Raw genomic sequence first — 27812 nt, 5'->3', positions numbered from 1 at the left:
TTGCATTCCCAGAATTATTAATATTTTATTTTAATTATTTTTCTGATGAAGGTATGTATGTTTTTAATAATACAAACAAACAATTAAATTATCAATTTCAAGGCTTTTTAAATGCTAATTTTCCTGAGTAATTTTTGCATTCCCTGAATTATTAATATTTTATTTTAATTATTTAAGTACCTTTGATGACGGCTAGGTATGCGACCTTGCCGTAATAATCCTTAATATTCTTGCACATACAAACAAACAATTAAATTATCAATTTCAAGGCTTTTTAAATGCTAATTTTCCTGAGTAATTTTTGCATTCCCTGAATTATTAATATTTTATTTTAATTATTTACGTACCTCTGATGACGGCTAGGTATGTATGTGACCTTGCCGTAATATCCTTAATATTCTTGCACATACAAACAAACAATTAAATTATCAATTTCAAGGCTTTTTAAATGCTAATTTTCCTGAGTAATTTTTGCATTCCCTGAATTATAATTTTTTCTTTTGATTATTTATTACTGATGAGGACAAAATATGTATATGATTAATCCCTAGTTTTCTTGCATTAACTAACAAAGCTGGGGTCCTTTAACAATAAAAAATGTGAACTTCTATTAAATACCTCCTTCTGACCCTCTTCAAGGCTTTTTGTAGCGACTGTTATACTTTACCGTTCTCTGTGTCATTGAAATTTTACCAATAAAATAAAACAAACAATTCTTTGTCTTTAAGTTTTTGGCCTTATAGAGCGTTTAATTTTTAAATAATGCTTTTTATGATATTTTCAAAAGTAATTATAAAATTGTTTTCCTTTATTTTTATTATATAGTAGAAATGAAAGAAATGCATAAGCATTTATATGTATATACTATATGTGTTTATATAGGTATAAATGTATGTTTACAAACTACTCAGACACAACTGTACTTATAAACTAATGACTAATGCTGTTTGTGCAAATGTACGTATTTGCCATTGTTGTCATTTCCAACACTTAATTAAAAAATGAATGATTTATGCGCTTAAATGTCATTTCTGGTCATAATATTGACTTCCATAGACCTTAGCTGGTCTCTATTAACGATTATATACACAAGTGGCATTTACTGGCGAGTTGTGCCACAAAAATAAAAATGGATAATCCAACAAAAAAAAAAAATTATAATGAACACAAAATAAAATTAACCTATAAATGTTTGTATTTAAACAAATGAAGATCTTTTGAAAGTGCTTGCTTTAAAATCAATTATTTTCACCAAGCGAATACATTTTTTTCCCATAACAAAAGACTTAAGATGCTAACTTTTCTGAGTGTTAATGTGTCGTATTTTCCTTATACTAAACAGGTATACATTATGGTTTATTATTGCTTACTATGCTAATTAATATTAATTTTTCTTGCTCCTTTTTTCGTTTGCATTAACTTTGGTCTGATTTCGTTGCTTTTGAAAACTGCGCTTTTTTCGCAATATTTTAAAATTACTTAAATATGTTTTAAATCATTAAAAAAAAAAATTGACTTGTGCTTGTCCACTTTAAGAAATTAAAATCTTCACCGCACCGTAAGGTTTTTCCTTTCACCTTTTTATATTCATAAATTTGCTTTTATATTCATTGTCATTGTTGTTGCTTTTGCTTGCGCGTAGTGTAGCTACTTGGTCTACGCACGCGAAGCTGCAGTGACTGCCAAATTTGTTTTCATGTATTTTGGAATTATTTTGCGTTTACCACTCGAGACGGCATTGTTGCTTGTCTTTTACACTCACTTACATAACTACCTACTATATTAAATACACAGTATTCATTTAAATGCTAATTAAAAGCACACATAAAAAAGCGTTAGTGTGTGCAATAAAGACACACCGGCCAGTTTCAGGGACTTTAGACCGACACAATTTTACTGGGGTCCACTTTGACACGTAAAAACACTGTATCGTCCTTAATGAAGGGTCGTCTGTGTAGCATTTCATGTGAAATGAAACGTGGAAATCCGAAACCCAATTGATCTGGTTCATTCGATGGCCGCTGGAAATTCTCCCATGTGGGATCCGGCACAAATGACTCGGCTACACCGCCCTGTCCGGTTTGCGCGCCCTGTTCGAAGAGTGTGAATGTGATCGAGTGCGAAAATGGCCATTTCAGCAATGCATCATATTCGCCCGGCAACACTTTTATGTAGACGGAAACATGTGTATTCTCACCGGGACCATTGCCATTGAGAAACATTGACGCCTGTAATTTGTAACCGTATTGTGATGTGTAGAAAGGTGGCGACACCAATTCCAAACCATCTTTACTGCGCGCCTCTGTCATTTTCGACGACCAATCGGTGATCTTCCACAATAAAGTGCCAGTATAATTAATGGACAACTTCGAGACGGCCGTCTTTAGCATTTGTATTTGCTGTCCTTGACGCGATGATAACGCCACCATCAGTGATAAATGTGCCGCGGCATTTGCTTCCAAATGCGCTTCCAGCATATGCCGTGGTCCCTTGAAACGACAACCGGCCTCCTTGAAACTGCAAGCGATCGCCAGCGCCTTGCATTCATCGCGTAAATGCGCTTCCATGTCACCGCGTGCAATAGCACCGGCGTCGCAACGTTGCGGACAAGTCATGGGGGCGCGTGGACATTGTGCCACATGCAGTGGTAGTGTGTCACACGAGAATTCACGCGTACAATGTACGCAGCGACGCAAACGTTTGGCACAATCCTTGGACTTGTGCAGTGTCATGCGTCCGCGTAAGACACGCTGACCGCACTTGGCCTCGCAGTAGATGGGCTCCTGGCCGCAGGTGCCCGCGTGCTCCTCAAGTCCGGCGCCAGAGAATTCGCTCTGGCAGAATTCACACTTGGTGCGTCGCATGTTGCAGGTGAACTGTAGGTGATCGGTCATCATGATGCGTGGTATTTGTGCGCCGCACTTGTTCGGACACTGTGTGGCATCGTGTTTGCAGACGTTCAAGTGACCCTGGAAGATGGAAAAAAAGTGAGGTTAGAATTACATTTGAGATGGGAGTCAAAAAATTATGTGGAGTGAAGAAATTTGCTTAAATAATTTTATGATTTTTAAATGTAAATTTTTTTTAAGTTAGACAAGCTTGTTTTCTCTACGTAAATTACTATTTTTGTGTTTTATTAAAAAATTTTTAAATATTAAAAAAGTAAAATTTTAATTAAGTTTTTTTCTTACGTAAATTACTATTTTTGTGCTTTATTAAAAGAAAAAAAATTAATTAAAGAAATGCAAATAAAAAAATTAAAATTTTAATTACTTAAAAAAATAAAAAAATTTCGAATAAAAAATAATTGCGTAAGGTACTCTAAAGTCTGAATAGGACCGTATGACGATGCTTTGTATGAATTTAAAATGAAGGCAGCCATAACATTATTTTTTCGAAAAGTTTTTCTAAATACTGAAATTATGACCTTCCACGAAAAGAGCGTCTACAATATTTTTTGAAAACATAATTAAATTAAAATTATTCCTATATACATACATATGTATATATGTACATATAAGGTACGTTTGTATGTGTATGTCTAACTTTTTTTCACCACATCACCCCAACTGCCCTCAGTTTCTTTCACTACCCAGAATTTATTAATTCACTAGAATTCCAGTTACTGCTTCTTATGAATGAACATGAAAATCAGAAACATCAAAATGACTACTAGTTTTTTATGAGCGCATTAGAGGTCTATTAACAACAACAACAACGAAAGAGTAACAAAAGTCTTTCTTATATTGTTCTGCAGGCATCTTTGTTTATAAGTATGTAAGGTGCGTTCAAAACACGCTTATTAAAAAGTGTTGGCTTAATGAATGAAATTATGCTGCTTTATGTGTTCGTGTGTATTTTGGCCGGTGTTATGAACTTGTTAGTTGAGGTGACTTAGAAATAATTAATTTTTAATTTTTTGTATACTGAGAAATGACTTAAAGTCAGCTTGACGTTACTGTGTGCGTGTGAGCTTACATAATATTTTTTTCATAAATATGTAGGTACACTTGTCTTAATACACACCTTTAGTTTTCTCAGCTCATCCGACCATTTACAGCCCTGTTTGTGATGTATACAAAAGACGAGTGAACCCATGATGGCTTGTTTAGGGTCGGGACCGGGGTAAATCTGCAAAAAGAAGAAGAAAGTGAGAATTAGTTAAATGTTATTACATAAAAATGTTGAAAAAATATTTAAATATTTTTTTCTATTTTTAATTATTTTACTTCTGAATAATATTTATATAATAATTTTTTTTTGAATTTTCCTACACTTTCACACCACACCAACCTGATATTCGCCTTTTTTGCCGAAAATATTTCTAAAACACTTCATCTATATACTATTTTGAGTATTATTTATGGTATGCTCTATCACTACACTTTGTAGTTGCCTTTAGAGACTGACATAAATTTACTTTATGCTTTGACATTTATATGCGACGTTGTTGATTTAGGCGCGTCACTAACTGACATTTGTTCTATCGGTCTATATACAATAAGTACATACTTATGTAGTTAGGCTGGCGACCTGTTGGACAGTCAAAACACACAATTATTTGTTCTATTGATGACAAATGCTGATAATTTCGGATAAGCCCTGCTGTTCGTAGCAGACAGGCACCGAACCTTCTTATCGGTTTGGCTGTTCAAATGAATATTGGAAAATTCACTTTTCATTTCACACAACAGCAAATATATTCGTTCTGATATCTAAATTTATGGAAAAATGAAGCTATTGAAGAAAAAGTAAAAATAAATAAACTGGTTTGATAAAGTCATCTTTCTATCTTTCTAAATAGGTGTTGAAATCATATTTTTTATTTGCCTTCTTCACATAGTTTCAAGGAGCTGCTAAATTGCTACTTTTTGTTGTTTAGGAAATTTGTTCAAATAAGTTTTCTTAATAGTCGATTTGGTGTGAAAATTGTTTTCAAGGATTTTGTGAAATTTGTTTTAGGATTTAGGAGTTTGTCCTTGCTGGCTGCTTATTTTTTATTTGTTTATTTAAACTTTTGTTGACTTTCTCAGCATGTTCCTGAAATGCGTTTTGATTAAGGATTACTGCTTTCCTTTATTTATAAAAAAAATGTTCTTTAAACGTGCGAAAGCAGTGCTAGAAATCAAGTCGTTGATATACATATATGTGTATATATATTTATACCCTAAACATCATTATATCAGTTAATGATGTAGAAGTCATCAGCGTGACGAGTTGAGTCAATTTAACTATATCCATATGTATATGCTAGTATGCGAAATTGTCCATCAATTTTTATGGTAATCTATTTCAAATTTTACATATGTACATACATATGTATGTATCACAACCGCCGAAGTCCGATTAATTTTTTTGTATGGAAAGCTTTTTTCTTACTGTTGGCATTGAATATTTTCCAAGGCAACGTTTGCATTTATTACTTTTAAAAATTATTATGCTGCATTTTATTATTTTACAAAAAATAATAATACTTTTCGAAATTATTATTTTTTATAATTTGTTTCTTTAAATTTGTTATATTTTTTCGTTATTTTATTTTTTCATTTATTTATTTTATTTTACTTCTATTCAATTTCATTTTATTTTAAATTTTATTTCCATTTTCTTTAACTCTATAGAGCTTTCCTTATGATTTTACATATCTCTTTATTTAATTACATATTTATGAACTATGTAAATTACATACTTGCCGTTGTAAATGAAATGCCGGCCGCTAACCAGCTACTGAGAGGGTCTCCTGCTGTATAACAACAGAGACGGTCAACATAATTGTATGTTGCTGTAACATTTCAGTTAAATTTATTAATGAATATGCAAGCAGCTAGCTTCAACGAGTAATATGCATAATACAACAACAAAAACTTAAAAAATGAATATACAGAAATAACAAATGAAATATAATCAAAGTAAATTGCAAGCTCATGCTTTTAAGTGCCATTTCGCTAGGGGAAGAGTGCACAGTATACATATGTATAAGATATACCGGTTGCTGCTCCTACAGTACTAACATGTGTAATGTTGTTGTATGCTGCAGTGCAATGCAAATGGGGAGTTGTGGTGCACAATGTAAGTCAGTGCAACCACCACATCCGGTTAATTTTATGAAATGAAAGATATGAAGTTTAAATTGAAAAAAGCGAAAACAAAGAGGAGAAAAACTCAAATAAATGCGCAAAAACTACAAAAGCGCCGTAATGAGCACGCGAATCAAGAGATTTGCTATCATAAAGTATTGCCGGCCAGCTGTTAAAGGAGTAAATCCGCAAAAAAAATGCGGGTGTTCGCTGAATGCGATGTAGTTGTGACTTTTTTCCGCTGATAATAAGAAATGCGTTGCAATTTTTCTGTTGTCGGCATAAATTGATAGGAGAGAGCATAAAAAATATATGTATGTACATATGTTAATGTGATAAAAAATTGTGGGGAAACGTTAATATTCAACTTAAGTGTATAAGTGAATATGTATTAGTTCTGCTATAAATTGAAGTGAAACAATTTTTTGCGACTTCTAAGTGTTAGTTGTATGTATGTATTATCCACCATCTATAGCAAAATTTAGTGTAATATTTTTAAATCCCTACAACTACTACGGCAAATACAAAAAAAGGCGAAATCTTAACTTTTTCATGTTTAAAAGGTCAACTAGTAGCAACAATTAATTTGCCCTTTCACAGCACATCTGCAATGATTGTTGTTGCTTTTGCTGTCGTATGCAGTTGTGGTGAGCGCTTGTCGTCTTTGTCGCCAGCGAGTGACAAACATTTCCGGTTGCCTTTTTTAATTGACCTTATCTATGGTTGCCGCTCAGTTGAAGCTTAGTGGAGGAGCTCAAAGTAGTTATAGTCGCTAAAGCAGTTCCTGCAAGCAAAAAGTAGTAGCCAAGGCGACTGTCAGCAGCATTGGCAGGCAGGCAGGCGCACACTCAGCAGTGTTTTGATAAATTGCGTCGCCACATGACAACAGCAGAACCAAACATCATAAACTTATAAAAAATGAAGGCAAACAAACTTTTCCTCGAAGTATTCTCGCTTGCTCTTAAATCTTGCATTGCGTCTTTAATTAACACATTTGGCAGGAAAGAGAGTGTTATTGAAATAAATGATAAAAAGATTGCAAATAAAGTAAGAAGTTGCTTAAGCAACTGTTGTTTTTGTAACAGCACCCATTTGCAAGACTAAAAAATTGTTATTATTGCTGCAAGCTTGCCGCATTGGCGGGATTAATGTCAATAGTTGTGCTAATTTTTTTATTTGTTGGAGAAATTTATATAGAAATGCACTTCCTGTCGCAAAGAAGAAGAGTTTTTATGTGGAGGAAGAGGAAAAAAATAATGTTGTTGTTCTTGTTGTAGTGGTAGAATTTTGACGAGTTGACAGAGCTTGGTCGGATAAAAATCTCGGTCCGTTGCGGTTACCGTTACGGGAAAAATAATCGTTACAGTCGCTCACATGCAGCCTTGACACATTTAGCCAAGTTTCACACCTTAAATGAATGTGGTCTTGATATTTATTGAATAATATAAATATCCGATTTTCCGTGATTTTCGTCGAAAAAAAATTTTAGTTTTTGATGCCTATTATGTTTTTGTAGCATAAAATACTTATTCTAGCAAAAAATAAGGTACCTTTGGCATTTTATAATACCCATAACTACTAAATACTACTTTCAACTCATATTTCTTGACGTAGAGCAGCTGCATTCTCAACTTATTGACAATACCTAATTAAACAAAAACTTTATTTGACTTTTAATTTACAAAAACATAAATCAAAGCTAACGGATAATGTATCTGTAACACGTGTGTTTGACTTTGTTCTACTTTTTTTCTGCACTTCCGTTGAAAATTTTATAAAAAAAGAGGGAAAAGCAACCACATGCCAAGCTGACAAAAAGCCAATCAATTATTTATACAAGCGACAAATTTGTTTGCATACTTTATTAGTGTTATCTTCAAAAGCACACGATCAGACAAATAAACACACGCATACATACTTAGTGCCCTCGCGGGAATTTCAATTTATGTTAATTTGTTTGATCAAAGTTTCTTATACTTTCTTGAGGGGGGTGCACAATACGCAGCGGAAATCGAAACAATGAAGCTCCATTGACTTTCGATTTCAAAAAAAAAATTAAAGAATATCAGCATAAATAAGCAAATATGTATATTTGAAATCAAAGCACAAATGCCACAGCCTACTAAACAACAACAAAAATGTGCTATGGGCATTTGCGCCTAAAATTAGTTGAAAAATGCTCTCGTGTGTCCACAGTCACATAATTTGCTTATAAAAGCACCAAAATTATATCTCTAACGTATCATAACTCCTACGGCGTCACCTACTAAGTTTGCCACATTCCCCCCGTTCGCCTCTCGAAGTGGCACTTAAAATGTTGCACCCTTTTAATAGCATGACAGCCACTCGATTTTAATGCCTTCAGCAACAATAACAACAACGATTACAAGATCAATGCCTTGCATGCGCTTGAGAATGCGTTTTTGTGGTCGCGTTTGATTAGTCGCATATATCAGCGCAGCGTCTCAAATTATGCCCCGGAGACCCATGCAAAGCTGATTGACTTGACGCGCTGCCTCTTCAATTGTTGTCTCAATTCTTTGAGTGGGTAATTTTTAGCATTCTTAGCTAAATATGTTTGTAGCGTTAGCTTGCTGTATGTATGTACATATGTATATAAAACTTTAAATTTCCAACGAAATTTTTAATTTTTTTTTTACTTTTTTCAACTTCAATGTCTGGTGCTTTTTCTTGTTTTTAGAAGCATGTAATATTTTTGTTGTCATTTGAAGCCATAAATGCGCTTGCCATCAATTAATGTGAAAAATGTGCACTTGAGTCCGAAGTGGCAATAAAATGCTTAATAAAACCAAAAACAAAGTAGGAGGCCAAGCCAACGGTAGTGAGTTAAAATAGAAAAGTGCTTAATTGGAAGTTCGTTGTGGAATTTTATGAGGTATTTTTTTAGAGTGACAAGCTGTTGGTTTAAATTAAGATTACATAAGATTTGATTAAATTTGTTTTGAATTCTAATTTGGAAGCTCATTATAGAATATGATTTTTTAGATTTTTTGATTAGAACACGGTTTTTTTGAAACTCACTTCGTTGTTTTTCTAACCTGCTAATATGTTTTTGTATTCGATTACTAAATTACAAGCTTGTTAATAATAGTTGAACGTTTTCTTATAGCTGGATCTTATAGTTTGTCAAATTTGGTCTACTTTTTTGAATAATTTTTGATAAAAATTGAGTATATAATTAATTTTTTTAGTTTTATGAGCTTTTAGGAACAAAAATTATTCTTCAGAATATTGATTATATAATTAATTTTTTAATTTTATGAGCTTTTAGGGTTAAAAATTATTTTTAACAATAATTATTGTAAGAACATTCGTTGAAAAATTCCTGAAGCCAAAGCTGTGAGAATCTTCAAATTCATAGTTTGATCAAGTTATGGAAAATATATACATATATGTGACCTGGTCTACGGAAAAGGGGCTTAGGTGTCAAAAAAAAGGAGAACAATTAATATATGCACGTTAGCTCCCTTTTCGTAGACCAGGTCACATATAAAATTCAAATTCTATATAGTTCAAATACATATTTTTCTTGAGTTTAAAAACCAAGTTTAAGTTGATTCTTGACTTTTTGGGTTCATAACCTAGCTTTTTGGTGATAGATATACCCTTAATACAGTTTTCATTCGGCTATTTTTGGGTCGCTCACAGTCAAATATCCTGCTTTTCTCTCATAAAATTTGAGTTTCTAACAGTTTCTGATCTTATCACACTCTCTCTACAACGTTTCTCATTTCTTTTTGCCAAAACTCCAAACTCCTCATTTGTTTATTACTAAGAAAAGACATCAAAAATTATACACTAAAATTTTTTTTCATACGAGGGGCGTATAAAAGGCGTTTTTGGAGGCGTGGTAGCACCTTGAACACCCAAAACACCACTAATATTATACACAGCCACTGTTTGTAGTTAACAACACGTGCGCTATGCGTCATTTCAACACTGCTGAGCTGCTCGTTGGGCTGGGCGATTTTGTGGATTTAACAAATTCCAGCCTTGTCAGACAATTATTATTAACCCGCCTTTTGGGCAACTGGCGCATATTTCTTTGCTTAAATTTGTTCGCCAGTTAACAAGTGCAGCATGCCGATTTCTATGTATTCAACTAGTTTACAGCTAGCGTTGGCATGAGCTATGAAGTGAGCTAATCTTTTGGTAACTTTTATTCTTCGTATAAAAAGCCCATATGCTTACATACGTGTATACACTTCCTATTAGCATAATTTCTATTTACTCACTTAACGCTGTTTTTGTTTTGTTCCATAATTTCTTACTTGTTTTGTTAAAGCCATGTTAATTGCCGCCGCAGGCGTCCTAACTTGGCGCACAGCGTTGATCACTTAGTGGTAATTTAATTTAACTAAGCTTTTAATAAGTAATGTTTGCTGTTGTTGTTGCTAAATTGTAACTTGTTTTGTTTGCCTTGTCGAAAATCTTCCCACACTCGAATTTCCATGAAATCTCGTTAAAATGCTTTGCCTCAACTACTCATGTCGCCAGTGTGTTGTTGTTAAAGTTTGGCAGGCGTTGTACAAATAAACAGGTAAATTGTTGTAGCAAATGCCTTGCAGCCTCACACTAATATGCATATGTATGTATTTTGGTTTGGTAATAAATTTGAATAAATTCTGATAGCTTTAAATGATGCTAATTAAGTAGAATATTGTTTCCGGCGGAAGTCAGCAGATGCCAACTGGCTAGTTTTTGTTTTGAAAAAGATTAGCTGACGAACTCCAGAACTTTTTAGTTTAGTTTTGAAAACCGATTTATAAGCATTCTAGTCTTAAATTACCTTTATTTATAATAGACAATTACAATATTTATTAATGCTGTTAAATTTGTTTAATATTTTTCAGCCATTCACTTCCGTGATTAATTTTATGCATTTAAAAATTAACCGTTTTCGATTCACTCTCTCGAGTCGAATAATTGACATATAAATTGCGTTCAAGATATACTGTTGATACCTCATTTAAATCGTATATTTGATGTATGCCAGTTGTTTGTTCGATTCACTACTCTCTAATGTTTGACGAAACGCACATAGCTATTAAAAATTATACATGCACCTTGCTCAGTCAAATCTTTTTATAAATTTTTTTAGTATTTTTATTCCGAAAATATGGCTTGAAGTCTTCACGGACTTTAAACAAATTTTGCACTTTAAGCTAATTGCTGGCCTTTATACTTATATTTTTAATTTTTGATATATGTGATTTTTATAAAAAACGTGTCATTGAAATCATTAGTTTTTGCTAAGTTTTTCATAACTTTGTAATTTTTTTCTATATGTTAGTTTTTTTTAGTGCTTATTGCCAACACTAACCTGCCACATTGTGGCATGTACTTTTAACGCTTTTTCTAGCAGCGCAATTATGTCTTACAAGCTGAAAAGTATGTCAGTAAGCAATTGTTTTTGCGTAGCTGGTAGTTAGCCTTGGGAGACCAAAAGCAAAAAATTTTATATGCGGTTAAGACGAGGCGCCAGAAAAAAAAAATGCAGAATTGCATAAAGAAAAATAACAGTAAAAAATAATGTTTACACAATTTTAGTGCAAGAACTAAATTTTAAATAATCAACATTTACAAATAATATTCACAGAACTGCTGCTTTAACTGCTTAAATATTTTTCTATTTGCAAACATAATTTGTTTTTCGAAATTCAATGTATAATATTTCAATAAAGTAAATTCAAATAATGATAACAAGAATTTATTCATTTACTACACGTGAATTCATAACATAAAATACAAATTCACACATTTCAATCGATGGTGAAATTCGCATTTAGCAATTTTTTTGCTTCCAATCAGTATATAACATCTTACCTCTACATAAAAAATAAAAAACTACAGCGCACTACCTGTTTTTAGATTTTTCTCATACGTTCAATACTGCAGCGTCAGCATAATTGCGATTGAGCACAACAAACGACAAGAAAAAGGAAGTACGACGACGACATGCAGCTGTCCATTACAAGTTAAATGTTCCCATTAACATTTTCTGATACTGTTATTATAAATTCTGCCACTGTTCTGTTATTGTGCAGTCGGCAGTTTACATTTAACCTGTTTGACAATTTCATTTTCTTGCATTGCACTTCCATACTCTTGCTGTTGTTATTGTAAATAAGCAGGTGAGCGCAGTCACACCAGCAGCTGCTGCAGTCAGTACCTGTATAACTGCTAAGTAGTTGTAGTTTTTTTCGCAACAACTATTGCAGTATTATTCGCTCAATGCTCTCACAGCATGCAGTAAACATGTTTCGACATGCTACAGCACTGCATTTAACTATGAAAATCAAAAGTCAAAATTAAAAACAAATAAATCTAGATTGTATGGTTGTAAAGGTGAGGAACTGGCGTAAATAAATGTTTTTGTAATAGCTGGAGTGTGAGAAAAATGTGCGCGGAGTCTGATAAGTTGGTTTTAACGTAGATAAAAATATTCTATAAAATACAAATGCTGATATTTGCAATTGATATCGAGTGGAAAAGTATTCACTAACATTCGGATTTTGCAAAAATAATAAAATACTGATAAAAAATCTGTAAACGGTGGCGCACTTGCCATTCACTGCTTCGCTGTCGTCGCCCTCTGCTGCTGCTACTAAGTATAATTGCATGATCACTCAGCGCTTTTTGGTTGCATATTTGTATGTATGTATGTATATGTGTATGCTTGTAATTTCTCATTTTAGGAATTTTAGTTCCATTAAATTTTATTTTCCTTTTTTTTGAAGTATACACAAATGACTTTAGCTGGCGCTTGCTTTAATTTAATTTCAACTGCATAAAATCCCAATCGCCCCTATATTCTCCTGCTTATTTCAGTTGTTTGCTGGTTACCTGTTCTTTGACGCTGCACATTGTGCAGTTGCGAATCAGCTGCTTCTGCTTTTGATTTCACCACTAGTATTTGAATGTCTCAGCTGCTTCAATTTAGTTGCTGCTTTGCATTGCCTTTGTTTCGTTTTTACCAATTTTTGCTTTTGCTTTACTTTACTGCCCACAATTGCATCGATGAAATGTTGTTTTTGGCTCCATTTTATGATTTTTTTGCTTTCTGTACTTTTTGTGCCAAACTTGTTTATGCCGCTATTTTTATTTTGTTTTACTTTGCGTTTGTCGCTACTTCTGCTAAATTGCGAATGAATTAATTCTGTGCTTTTGGTTTTACTGCTCCTCATTTTTTAATGCTTAAATAATATTTTTTGTTGTTTTTAATTTTTGATATGTTGTCTTTAATGTGATTTCGTTGTAGATCTGTGATTTCTTTCTTGCCGGTGTGAATATTTTTCTGCTCCATCAGCTTTTGTATGTATTCATGGCATATTTTAAACAACATTAATCGGATCTTGAAAGATGAAGCTTTACACTTTTTACTTGGCGATCAGCTGTTCGTTTTGTGTGGATTTTTTTGATTTTCTTTTTTACATTTTTGCTACAGAACAGAGAACGAACATAAGCGAGTAAAAAGGGAGCGATTCGAAGATGTTTAAGCATCAAACATTAAACGATTTTTAGAGATAAGAAATTTATTCTTTAAACATTTTCGAAACATTTTTTTTTTTGAGAAAAATCTATCATATTTATCCATAAAGCAATTTTTCCAATTTCTGTATATCACAAAATTAATTTTAATACACAGGCAGATAATTAGTGGCGCCAGTATTATTTCTCAACTTATTGCAGCAGGGCCTCAGTATATGCATGTTGTATGTTGGTGTTTTCAGAAATTACACACAAAAATAGGCAGACAAATTAACCAATAATACTTAGCAAAGTAGACACGACTAACTACCACATAAAGACACATAGACAAAAGTTAATAAATTAGTGACTTTGAAAGAAAAGAAAAAGGCGAATGACACAAGTGACATGACGAGTAGGCGCTTGGCATGCCTCAAGCAGGTAACCGGGTGCATGTGGCAACGAAAATAATAAAATATGATTGAGCAGTGAATGCGGGTTAGACAGTTGGATCAACACAAACGAGGAAGTGCAACGGTTGGTTTGTTGTACTTATGTAATTGTGAAGCGGAAATGACAAGAGTGCGTGTTCTAAACACATTGCTCGATGCGTTACGCCAACAACACTTTCGTCTACTAATAATACGATCGACAGGCAATGCAACGCTATGTAACTGTAAATATACTATTTATATATATATACATACATACATCGATATAAAAAAAAATGAGAAATTATAAAACTGCTGACTACAAAAACCCATGTATAGGAAATAAAGCATGTAGCAAGCTGCAAACAATGTAATTGAAAATTCTTCGAAGGTGCGTTGGCTGCAGCTGCCCTTTTGCAGTTATTTTCCTAATACATACACACATAACTGTATATACATACACAAATACATGTAGTTGCTGGTTTTCTTTTGCTTTTCTCTCCATATTTTGTTGCTAACAACAACAATGCGCATACAAGCTATGCATACAAAATGCATTCTTTTACAGTTCATTCACTGTAGTAGCAGCAGCGTTGGCAGCAGCAGCATGTAATCAGCTGAAGTTAATGGCCTAGTGCCTCGTGCGTGGACACCGCAGCTACTCTTTTATAAATATTTTTACCTTTTTTATAGGTTTTGGTTGATTGGTTTGCTAGGGTAGCATTCAAGTATGCCTGCATTTTTCTCCAAACAACAGTTTTTGTGTTTTATTTCGGTTTTGCTTTAGTAATGGCAAATCTATGGACTTGACGGCTGCAGTTTTTTGCTTATTTTTTTTTTAATTGCCTTTTCGTCTGTCAGTCTGCAGCGTGCTGTGCGGTGCTGTATTGTAAATATGGTGTCTGGGATATTAGCATTTCGGTTCGGCTTACACACATCGATTAGCATCTAGAATCTAGACTATACATACATTGTATATCTAGTATATCAGTATTTTATTTTGCTTCTTTCATGATGTTTCACTAATTTGTTTATTGTATTTTTAACGGATTATAATTATATAATTTTTTATTATTTTGTAGATTTTTATATCTAATCGCTGTAAAAAACATAGTTTGCAAATTTCGAAAATAGCATAATTCGATTTATTATGATTAGTTCAAGCTTAACTATTTTAATATATCAGTTAAAATTTTTTGTTTTAATTATTTATTTTTCGCACAGTTTTTTTGTTCAAAATTTAATATTTTTCAAAACTGTTAGAAAGCAAATTTTGGCCGTAAATAACTATTTTTTGGAATAATATTTCGTTTTTTTCTGTTTAATGAAAATATTAATATTTATTCTGTTTTAGATTATTTTTTTGTTGCTTTTTTGTTTCAAAACTGTTTCCAAAATTTTTTTTTCCAATTATTCTAAATTAATAATTAATTTAAAAAAAGCTTATGAACCTGTGAAAAATATGGGTTTAATTAACTTTTATTGCACATATCAATGGGTTTGAATTGTTTTGTTTCAAAATTGTTTTCAAAAACATTTTTGAACAATGCTTCTTTATCTTTCGTATAATGAAAATATTATTCTGTTCTGAATAAAAAATATTTTCCTGTTCTGAATAATTTTTTTCTTTTTTTTAATTTTTTTGTTTCAAATTGTTTCCAAAAAAAATTTTTTTTTTTCATATTTTTCCAAATTAATAACTGTATTTATAGTGAAAAAATACTTATAAAGCTGAGAAAAGTAAATAGTAGTGGGTTTGAATGTTTAGAGGATTTTCGTTATATTATATCTCAATAAACAGCCGTTATTTAACCTCAAAACAGCAAAATAGTAATATTACGATTTTTCGGAAACTTGATTGTTTGTTTTTATGTCACGAATCACCGTTTTTAGATGATTTTGGAAATATTAGAAGATTTTCCTCAATAAAAACTCGTTAAATGTTCTCGAACCCAGCATGATAGAGGAAAATTAGAGACTTAGAAATTGAGTGTTTTGATTGTTGGGTTTGTTTTGTTATAGTTCAATGGAGAACGTAATGGTTGACGATACCAAACGATCTTCAAATCATAACCTTAAACGCGATTCTTAAGATTTTCTTGGACATTAGATAATTCCAAAACTTATAATTCGGCTCAAGAAATGGTGTTCTTTAGGTCTAAAAGAGGTGAGATTAAATTTCAAATTTTATAACCCGCAAAAATAAGAGTTTTAAATCTTTTCTGAGCAAAGTTTGGACCAGTTACCGTTAGGTTACCGTTATTAGTATTCTAATTTTTGCATGACAAATGAGAATATTTCACCACTTTCAGACATTAAGATATAAAATCCCATGTATGTAGGCATATCTAAATAGTTATTGTCTAGAGGAACTTTATATTTTTAAACCTGCTGAGAATTACAATATATTTTCATCAAAATTATAGTTTTCAATACCAACATCCACTTTGCAAATAATTGAAAAGAAAACAGCGAATTGGAATGCGAAAATCAAAGTTGCACACAACCAGCGGCGGCAAAAGAAAAAGTGGAACTTGTTTGCCTTTGCAAGGATGTACGAGACTACCAACAACAAACAGCCATTTGTAATGCACAAAAGAATCGCTGTGTGTTGTAGTTTTTCGCACAATTTTCCATTTTATTTTATTTATTTTTTATTTGCTTTTTTTTGTTGCCTACAGCTGTTCATGGTATATTGCTGTTGAACAGCTTTTCTCTTTGTAAACGCGTTGTTGTTGTTGTTGCTCTTGTTATTGTGTTACTCGCACCTACTGTCGGCAGCATTTGAATGTTGTTTGACTTTTGTTGCCTTGCAACAGTCGCCGCTCAAGAATTTGCCATGCGGGGCAAACTTGTTTCCCAAGCGCGTTTACTTGAGACGATAAAACATCAGCAGCAGCAGCAACAACAACAATAGCAATTGGTAGTCAGCAGGTTGGCGCAGTGCAACGTGCAACATTACATAATTCATGTGCATTTATATGTTTGTGTATGCGTGTACATGCCTGTGCTGGTGAGTCGCCACTAACTAACTGACGCCACAAGTCGCATATTCATGGTTGGCGTTGTTGCCACATATAACTGTGGCTGCTAACTGACGTTTATAGTTTAGCATTTTAGCGTTTGCCGTTCAACAATTCGATGTGCTGGTGTTGTTGGTGTCTTTGGTAGTGTTGTTGTTGTCGGTGCCTTTGGTAGTGTTATTGTTGTTATTGCTGTTGCTGGTGCCTGATGGTTTGTGGCTGCTGGCTGCAGGCCAGTGTGCTAACATTCCATAGTGTCTATAAACTTTGGCATTTGCGGTGCATCGTGTGTGCGAACGACCTACACCACTAATCTGCGCATACAGGGCCTGTAGGAAATTTTTAATTGAGACAAGTGTTGATAGTTGATAGTGGAAGGTAGAGAGTTGGTAGTGTTTTATAATAGAAATTTGTGGAAATTAAGGGGAGGGAGAGTAAGGAATAATGATTAATGATAAAAAATATTTAAACAAAAAACTTTTATTTTGTAATCCCGAAAGTCTTAATTAAAATTAGCAATTTTTCTAAATTAAAATAAACTTTAATTTTTTTAATTTCCATATTTTTAATACCAAAAATCAAAAATTAAATTTTTAATTCCCAAATTCCTAAAATTGTAAATAAATATTAATAATGTAATATTTAAAACAATTTTTTTTTAATTTAGTTTAAAATTCAATAACTGCCATCTAAAAACATAACCCTCCTGTCACTTGCGCATAATTTTTCCTACAGGGCATGTCCTCTCTCATGCATTGTCTGTGCATTTGAATGCTAATAATTTATGTGACGCCGACAGCATCGCTCTGTAGTCTTGCGAAACCGACACCTTGATTAAGTATTTTAGAATGTCTCGTGGGTTGGGCACTTGACACTAGTCGGTTTGGGCGATAATACTTTTCTGTAAGTCAAATATGCATTCTAGCGCTTAATTGATGCCTTAAGATAGCAGACCTAAACTGATTTGTCTATACGCCGCACTGAGCACTTTTATGCGAATGACTTTAAGCAATTCATTATTATTGATGTCAAGTACGACGAAGATGACAATAAAGACAAGCGAGCGGTAAAGTAAACTCGCAGCGTCATTAAATGAAGAAAATAAATGCCAACTAACTGTAAACAGCATAACTTCCGCTCGCACACACACACACATGGATTTATGCATTCCTTAGCTTGTGAGTTGTGTCTTGGCAGTGTTGCAAGAAAAAAGGAGCCGCAGACAGTAAAGCAATGCTCTTAAAAACCAATAGAATTCAAAGAAAGTTGTATGAGCTGTTGCTGTGTGTGTGTGTAACAACACATGGCGGCTATGATTTTTTTCTCACTACTCCGCACCGGAAACTTGAAAGACTGCACGCATTGCTGCACACATGTACCATCAAATCTTTGCAGACACAACAAAAAAAGCTGAAATTTATAAATATCCGAAAAAAATATTCAATATCAATGACAATACCATAAATGCACATGTTTCCTCACACTACACAGCATCACTTGTCTGCTGCAGCAGCCGAGCGATGACATCCTGCAGCACCAGATTTTTGTTTACCAAACTCCTCTGCGCTGTTGACAAACAGACAACTATCTAAGTGTATACATATGTATAGTATATACATACATATATAGTAACTCGTCTATACAATATGCATATGCTTCTGCTCCCGCTCTGCCATTGCACTCCGCATAAATCGATTCAATATGCTTGTCATGCTGCTCAGCGGCAATCGTCAGGCTGCTAAAGGGCCGACAAAAGGGTCTGTTCGGTATGATCTTCCCATCACAGCTGAGATATGAACAGGCGGTGTATGAAGATTGAAACATGTGTCGCCAAGATGGTGTGAAAAACGTGGCACAAGTGTGTGAATAGTGGCAGGTTAACGGTATTAATGTTTTTTCTTATGAAAATCTGTGCGAGATTTCAATAGTAATGTTGGTTTATTTTTGTTTTGGGGTAGTTCTAACACAGTTTTTTTTATCAGACAGTAAAAAATAGGAAAAAATGTACGCAGTATAATTTATATATGTATGTACATATATGTATGTTTTATATTATATGTACTATAAAAAAAGAAAAAGAGGGTTATTTCAATTGAAATAGAAAAGTAAAAATTATGAATTGCTAACATATTTCTAATATAAAATATTTTTTTTGGCAATTTAGCTAAAGGTTGGCAACACTGTGATTTTTTATTAATATAAATATTTGTATCATTATTTAAAAAATATGTTTTTTCTTATTTTTAGAATATTTATTAAAAAATAATTTTGAAATTTTGTTTTTATTTTATTAAATTTATATTTTTTTGATTAATAATAATTTTTTATTTCTATACTTTTTTTATCACAAATTATTTCAGTTGGTTTTTTTTAAATCTTATTTGATTATTTTGCTAGATCTTATTTATTATACATATGTACATATTTTTTATTTAAAGATCTAAGTAAAAATTTTTATTGGCAATCAGGGTTGCAAATTCTTAATTTTTACAAATATTAATTTTAATTTAAAAAAATATTATTTTATTAAAAAGTATTTTTTTCATTCCAATATCAGGATAAAAAAGTTTAAATTGTATTTTTAATCGAAAATATTTTAATTAAAAAATATTTTATTTTATTACAAATTTTATTTTTAATCAAAAAAAGATTTTATTAAAAAGTAATTCCTTTTTTGTTTCAACCTCAGGATTAAAAAATGTTAATTGTATTTCTAATCGAAAATTTTTTAATTGAAAAATATTTTTTTTTTATTTTTAAAAATTATTTTTTTTTTACTTTTAAAACATTTGTTTTTTTTTAATTAAAAAAAAAATCATTATTTTTTAATTATTTTTTTTTATTTTTAAAAAATTAAAATTTTGTTTTTAATCCAAAAAAAAAATTAATTTAAATTAATTAATTCTAATATACATACATACCTGAGTTGTATTTATTTTTTATGTGTGTGTATTTTTTTTAGAAAAAGTTGTTTTCATTTTTTATTAAAATGTTTTCATACGCATGCGTATTGATGCTTTATTGCCTTTTAATTGCATCTCATAAAATTTTGATTTGCATTATTTTGTCAAAAAAAAATGGAGTCAAACGTTTGACATTGTGTGTCATATGTACATATGTATGTATGTATGTATGTAGGTATGTATAATAATCACTTGTCATTTCCCTGCACATTACACCTTGCTATTTGTCACCACGAGTGGAGCATTAACATTATCATTAACATACACACATAGAGTTTTGAAATCTCGAACATACATACATACATACATACATATGTATTAAGTCTTATATAATATATGATTGCAGGTATTTATGTTATGGAGTATATTAATTTGCTTGTTTATGAAGTTACTTCAAGGCGAAATCGTTTAAGTGTAATTTCATATAATATTGTGCATTATTTAAATTGTTTCGGCTATTAATTTGTGAGCAAGCAAAGGTCAGCGAAGTGTGAGAAGTGCTGCTCAAGAAAAAAACTTAACAAATTAAACAAATATAAAACACTAAATGCAATTTGTAGTTTTAATGGCTACAGTCAACGCGTCACTTCATAAATTTTGCAAATAGAAGAGGGATGAAATAGATGTGATATGTATGTACATATGTACTGTATGACCGCACTGTTACTAAACAAAAAATAAAATAAAAAAAATTAATTAATTTAAAAAAGACAAATTTTAATTGAATTTATTTTTTTTTAAATTAAATTAATTTTTTTTTATTTAATTTAATTAAACAAATTTATTATAATTACATTTAATTTTTTAATCAAAATGTTAAAAAAAATATTAATTAATTTTTTTTAATTGGTTTTAATTAAATTTAATTTTTTTATCTCAAAAAATTTAGTTAAGTAGTAGGATAAAATGTTTTATAACTTTTTATGGGTTAATTAAAAATTAACAAAAAAACTAAATTTAACAAAAATTAAAAAAAAATTATTGGTGGTTGGTTGAAAAGCTAGGCGCATAGGGTAAAATAAAATTTAAACATTTTTTTCAATTTCATTTAAACAAATTTTATTACATTTAATTTTAAATTACAATTTCAATTACATAAAAATATATATTTAAAAAGCGATTAAACTTTTTAGTTAGTTAAATTTTAATTAAGTTTAACTTTTTAATATACTAATTTTAAAAAATTAACGAAAAATATTAAATTTTAATTAAATACAAAAAACATTTACAACAAGAGACAAATTTTATTATATTTAATTATTTAATTTAAAAAAATAAAATTTAAGTAAATATAATTTTTTAATTAATTATAATTCAAAAAATTAAAAAAAAATTAATTATTTAATTAAATAAAAAAACAAACATTAAAAACGCAAATTTTATTTATATTAAATTTTGTTTAATTAATAAAAGAATTAAATTGTAATTATATTTGATTAAAAAAATTTAGAGTAAATTTAATATTTTTAAACAATTACAACTAAAATAATTAAAAAAATTAGATTAAAAAGACAAATTTTAATTATATTATATCTATTTTTTTTTAATTAAAAAATAAACAAATTGCAGTCATATTTAATTTTTAAAAACAATGTTAAAGTAGATATAATTTTTTTTACTTAATAACGGTTAAAATAAATATTAAAAAAATGAATTATTTTCTTTAAAATTTCTTTATCGCGCCGCCATCAAAGCGCTAACTAAGTAAACATTTAAACGAATTTCAGTGCTTCATATTAAACACTTTGTTTGCTTTTCGTATAAATTCCTTTACATACAACTACATACATACATACATACATGCACTAATATTGAATATCCAAAAATGCACCCATATTATCTCCATTACAGTAGCGCATACAAAAATGTTGCCACTTTGCTTAAACAAATTTTCGGTTTTATTTGTTTGGCATTAAATTAAAAGCAAGCAATAAATGTGGAATTTCCGATATCTTTCACTGAAATGCAGTTGCTTGTTTAGATAAAATGCATTTGTTTAGTTAATACAAAACTGCCGAACGATAAAGTGAAAATAATAATAAAAAATTAGTTTTTTCTTGCTTTAAACTATTTGTTTGCGACACACATGTTATATTTTACTCATATACATATAGACACGTTTGTTGATATGTATGTATAGGTGTATGTATGTCCATAGTTATGTGCAACTAAATGCTTGGCGTTTCATTTATGGATTGCATTTTTTAGGCTTAAATGTGCACAGTAGCCACATATTAACAGCCATACAATGTAAACACAAGCATTTTTTATATGTTTGTATATACTACGTATAGGAAAAACATATCTACATTTGGCTGCATAAACTTTATTGACTCTGCTTTGATGCACAGAAATTCCGTAGGCGATAAAACTTGTACAAATAGCAATCGATTGCGTTTGACGGTGGAAAATTTATGACATTTGTGGCAGGGAAAGGTGTATATACTTATATACTTATGTAAAAATATATACATATGTATGTACATGGTATTTATGTATATAAACATAGTATGTGATATTTTCTGAAATAGCTATCATTTTTTATTTATTATTTATGATATTTATCTGCGTTTGACTGATAACGGTTATATATAAGTATGCCTAAAATATATACATACCTCGCTTCCAAAATAATATTATATTTAATTTTGTTTTTCTTTATTTCCCACGATTTTATAACAATATTCTTTTTATAAGAATTTAACATTAAAAGAGAACCTCTTGTTAAAAGAAAAAATAGCATAAATCCGTTGAGAATTACAAGCAAGCGAAAATTACGCCAATAAACAGCTTTAATTGCATGCCATTACTTGCTTTATCACCACGTTGCATAAACACTCCCAAAAGTCATATTAAAGTTATCGAATTTCATCGATCAAAAGAACTTCTATCATTCCAAATATTCTAATTAAATTAGCTCTGCGCTTCTTCTCCTACTCTCCAGACACACCCAAAAATATGGTGTTTTTTTACCGTTAAATTTCTAGGTCATTCGCATTAACTATCTCCCCCAACTTCAAATCCTGCTAATCGTGACATACTTCTGTAGTAGCCTTATACCAATGTCTTTGCTTTTATGCGTAGAAAAAATCTCCCTCCCCCATTAGCATTCTTTATTTAGGCCATAAGAAGTACCGTTGTTATTTACCTTCGCTTATCTATGGCGTTTATTATGCTTTTGCCCGGCAAAATCAAGTCAAATAAACGCTAGCACACAAACAAATATATTTATATACCTATACCAACACACACATACATATGCATTTATAAATGTGGTTATGTATGTATGTGCATATATTTTATCGCTAATTGACAGCTGCCCTCAATTTGCATAGGAGCTGAGTAATTTGATACACATTTTGGTTGGATACTCGTATCAACAGCTGTTTTGGATTTGTTGTTGTTGGTCGTGTTGGCGGCGTTGAATTCCGCATAAAGTGAAATGGCACAATACTTTTACATATTTACTATTTACATACATACATATGCAAATATTGTATATTTTAAATAAATTGACCGTGTGTAATGGCTTAAAAACAAACCACATCCGGTTTTGTGCATAAATTATTGTTGTTATTAACGCATATGCATTTCTTTGCTTTAGCTTCGGGTGTCTGATTAATTTCTCAAGTTTTTAATTTATTTATTTGGCGGTGATGTTTTAGGTTTTGCCGTTTGTTTGATTCGATTTTATTTGTTTTAATTAAATTTTGCGCAATTTTGGTGAAAATTTTTAATGTTATTTAAAATAAGTTATGAAAATTATTTTAAAATTTTTTTTTATATAGTCTAACATTTTTTTTATACATTTTAAGAATTTTTCTATTTTTCATTAAAATTTTCAGTTTTTAGAGCTATTCTATAAATTATTAATGTAAGCTTTAGTGATTTTTTTATTTAAAAATATATTATTTAATTTAATTAAGCTATTATAGTTATTTTAAACTTTTTTTTTACATATTTTAAATATTTATTTTATATAAAATTTTGTTTTTAATTATGTTTGCGTAATTTTTTTAATGTTTTAAGATCATTTTTTCCTAAATGATTGATTTTAGTGGCATAATATTTAATATGAATATGTTAATGAATTATTTTAAAATTTTATATCTTTTTTTTTGCTAAATTTTTAAATTTAAATGAAAGTTAATAAACTTATTATTTATTTTATATGGTTTAAAATAGTTTTAATTTTTTGAAAGTTTTTTGTGTGTTTTAATTTTTAATTTAATTTTTTATTTAATGTTATCGGTTTGTTTTTAATAATTATTTATTTTATATGGTGTAATTTTATTTTATTTATTTTTTTATGGATTAATAATTTTTGAAACCAAATATGATTTTTATAATCAAAAATATATTATTTAATTTAATTAAGTTATTGAAATTATTTTAGAATTTATTTTATATATTTTACAATTTTTTTCTTTTATTTGTACTCTTTTTTTTAATTCATAGCCTTATTTTACTAATTATATTTTAATGTTATTTGTTTGTTATTACTTATTATTTTTTGATATGCTTTATAATTTTGTTTTAATTATTTTTGTTTTAATTTTTTGAGAGCTTGTGTTATTATTATTATATATAATTTCCTTTTGTTGTTTACCTTTGCGCAATTTTTTGATTTTTTGGACTTTATTTAAAGTTATTTCTTTATTTTTATAACTGTTTATAAATTAGTTATTAATTTAACAATTATAAAAAATATTACGAAAATAAAATTATTTTTTTAAATTTTTCTCATATTTGTTTTTCTACTATATTTAGTCGCTCTTTTTCAATCAAATATGCATTTTGTGATTTTATTTCTTAAATTATTTTTCTTTTTATTTTATTGAAAATATTAATATTTTTATATTTTATTTTTTTGTTTAATTTATATTTCTTAAATGTTATATTTTTACTTAAATGTGCTAAAACGTTTCTTTTGGCGTATTTTTTTTTCTATTAGCTTAAACGGGGTTTTTTTAATACATATATATAATTTTGTGCTTTATATCTTCATTTATTTTTATTTTTATTTATAAATTACTTAATAAATTTAGTTATAAGTTTTGTTTCAGAATTTTATTCATTTATTTTTATTATTAAAATTTTTATTATTTATTTTTTTTTTTTTTCAATTTAAAGGTTTTGTTTATTATATTTTATTTTTATTTAGTTTATATTATGATTAGACAAAAAATATTTCAGATAAATTTAAAACGTTAATTTTGTCAAAATAATTTTGTTTAACCGCGTGCAAAAAATATTGTTTTTAAGCTTTCAAACCATTTTATTTCAGTTCAAATGTGCAGATTTAGTTATAACTTTATATAAAAAAATGTTTTTAATATTTATAATTTTTTTATTTAGTTGAAATATCAATATGTAAAAAACATTTTAATTTGGCTTAAAATATTTAATTTTTCATAAAACATTTTTTTAGTTTTTCTTATTAAAATCCGTCATTACCCGCATATCACTTTAAAAATACTTGATTTCTTAATTTCGATTTTTTGACAACTTCATTCAAACCAATTTCTCCTACCAAAAACCACTCATTTCATTCAAATAACCGCCCACAAGTGGTTGGCGTAGACAACGTGGTCTCTTTGGCACACATTCAAGTCCAAAGAAGGTCTGTGAGTCAACGCACATGAATGTGGTGAAATTCTTTTTTTTTTTTATTTTTTTTACAATAAAGTCACACTTCATTTCATAAATATGCGAACGTTTTTTCTGACAACTCATGCACAAGCTCAGCATAGTGAGATGGCTAGATAGACAGATAGCAGTTACAGAACCGACGAGCTCAACACAAGCGCCGATTTACAGCAAATTCGCATCGAAAAGCTGGCGGAACTAATTGGCAAAGCTTGATGTTGAGCTTGAGCTGAAAATGCGCTGCATTCCTGCGCCAAACCAAAACATAAACCTAATAATAATTGAATGCATTCTTGGCTGCCGCAGCATTCCCAGCTCAACCCAGTTCAGGAAAGGAATGCATGAGAATTCTTGAATGCTTCTGTCAATCAACAAGAACCACAAGCTTGCTGCCACTTTTCTGCGCTACCTTGCGTGAAAATGTGTTAAGCTTCCATTGTTGTTGTTGCAGTAACTTTTTTTTACTTAAACTAACTACTGCAATGCTTTTAAATTTCTTTTAATACTCACAATTTGCTCTAATTCCGTGATGGGTAAATTATGTTTGTTGTTATTGCCATTGTAATTGCTGTTGGCGCTGTTGTTGCCCATGGTTGTGGGTGAGGGTGCCGTTGAGTTCGAGTGTGAAGATGACACTGTGGACGTTGAGGAGCGTGATGTTGAACAATTGTTATTGTTGCTGGTGTTGTTTGTGGTTTTATTCCTGGGCGGTGTGGGTGGCGGTGCAGGACTAGTGGTATTCAAGTTGCTACAATCTTTCGAATTGCGATTGGGTGAGAGGCGTGAAGGAAAACTTAGGGTTTTCGTCCACTGTGCCAGACTGCGTACCATTTTTGTGGTGCAAGCGTTTCTTGAAGCAAGTTTCAATCACACTTTGTTGTTGTAAATACTTATGTTATATGCCTTTATTACGCGAATATTACACAAAGTTTGGACTGTGCACAAGTTTTTCGAATTTAAATTTTGGTTTGTTGTTGTAAATGTGCAAGTTTGGACTGTTCACAAGTTTTTCGTTATAAAATTTTGATAATTTTTACAAATATTTACTCTTTTCTCAGTCGAGATTTATCACTCAGAAGCATAAATTTTGACTTCAGTATTTCTATTTGGTCATTTATTTCTCACTTTATTGTATTAGATTTATGTTTAATAGCCAAATATTCTCACTTCACTTATCCACACACACTCACGTTAAGTCAATTTCATGTTTGCACGAAATCACTCCTTAACATTTTCGTATGCCGGCGCTACTTTTTCGAATCAACCGTACGCGTCGTTGGTTAAAAACGTAATGAAGTGAAATGTTGCACCCAAATACGAGCCAAGTCGTCAACACTTCGCTGTCGCAGCGCAGAAATATACAATAAATGGCAGATGGCCGCAAACGCAGCGCACCAACAACAATAACCACTGAGACAGCACAGCAAATACAGCAACAGTCAATTAACAGCGCTGTTAACAGGCAGTAGTGAGTGAAGCACAAAAACAAACGCCGCCACCACCACCGTCGCAATGCTTCCTCGCACGCGCTCTTGATCGCTACGAAGTGTTCTTCTCACACATCAGCGTGAGTGAGTACGCTATATGCTGTCGTATGGCAGTGCGCGAGCGCAAGCGCTTTTGTGAATCAACGGTTGTTGGCAGTGAGAAAATGTGTGAAAAATGTTGTTATTCAAGTTGTTTGTGTTGTTGATCAGCTGAGCGCTGAGGCTTGAGTTCAGGCTTCGATTTAGGCTACTGGCTTAAAGGTATTGACAAGAAATTCTTCTTTTGCAGCTGTTTTGTTTGACGCATATTTTTGTGAGGTTTTGACCGGCTTTTTGTTTGTTCTCTCGACTTTTTGAGGTGTGTTTGTGCTGAGGGGTTTTTGTTTTTGCTTCTATTGAATAGTAATTGGTTTTAGTATTTAAGCAACACATTTTTGTAGAATTATGTTTAAGTAGATTAAAGAAAATGGATTTTGTAGACTATGAATTTATTAATGAGGAGGGGTTAACTAAACTAAAACCATATCTTAGTACTAAAATTAAGCGACTTATAGTTTGAGCCTTGCTGAAGTCATCTTCATTGTCTCAATAACTTTTATTATTGCTTAAAACAGTGTTTCTTTAGCTCTGCCGAAGCGCCTTAATTTAAAAATTATTTTTAAATTTTGTAAAGTACCTCTAAATATTTGCG

General features: G+C 30.7%; 2 protein-coding genes across 3 annotated transcripts in view; both read right to left on the bottom strand.

Moving 5' to 3' along the window:
- Window positions 1-27812, bottom strand: part of LOC126752344 (uncharacterized) — a 203374-nt gene that overhangs the window by 135567 nt on the left and 39995 nt on the right. The window lies entirely within an intron of this gene.
- On the bottom strand, window positions 740-26905 carry LOC126752327 (TNF receptor-associated factor 4). 2 transcript variants are annotated; one of them, XR_007665985.1, is made up of 4 exons: window positions 26145-26905; window positions 4027-4131; window positions 1517-2969; window positions 740-1478 (listed from the first exon to the last, which is right to left on the bottom strand). XR_007665985.1 is itself a non-coding variant. In XM_050463046.1 (3 exons), exons 1-3 carry the CDS (start codon window positions 26463-26465, stop codon window positions 1878-1880), a joined length of 1518 nt encoding a protein of 505 aa, XP_050319003.1. In that variant the 5' UTR covers window positions 26466-26905; the 3' UTR covers window positions 740-1877. The 2 variants fall into 2 exon arrangements, 1 of the variants encoding a protein (XP_050319003.1); XM_050463046.1 differs by having other exon boundaries at window positions 740-2969.

This window comes from Bactrocera neohumeralis, chromosome 3 (genome assembly GCF_024586455.1).
Source record: "Bactrocera neohumeralis isolate Rockhampton chromosome 3, APGP_CSIRO_Bneo_wtdbg2-racon-allhic-juicebox.fasta_v2, whole genome shotgun sequence".
NCBI lineage: Eukaryota > Metazoa > Arthropoda > Insecta > Diptera > Tephritidae > Bactrocera > Bactrocera neohumeralis.
This window is presented reverse-complemented; position numbering and strand designations above follow the sequence as displayed.

Coding starts and splice junctions, on each gene's coding strand:
- LOC126752327 (XM_050463046.1), bottom strand. CDS start 26,465: ATGGTACGCAGTCTGGCACAGTGGACGAAAACCCTAAGTTTTCCTTCA. Junction 4,132..26,144: donor TCACGGAATTAGAGCAAATT/GTGAGTATTAAA, acceptor TTCTTTTTGCAG/ATTTACCCCGGTCCCGACCC. Junction 2,970..4,026: donor ATGAGCTGAGAAAACTAAAG/GTGTGTATTAAG, acceptor TCCATCTTCCAG/GGTCACTTGAACGTCTGCAA.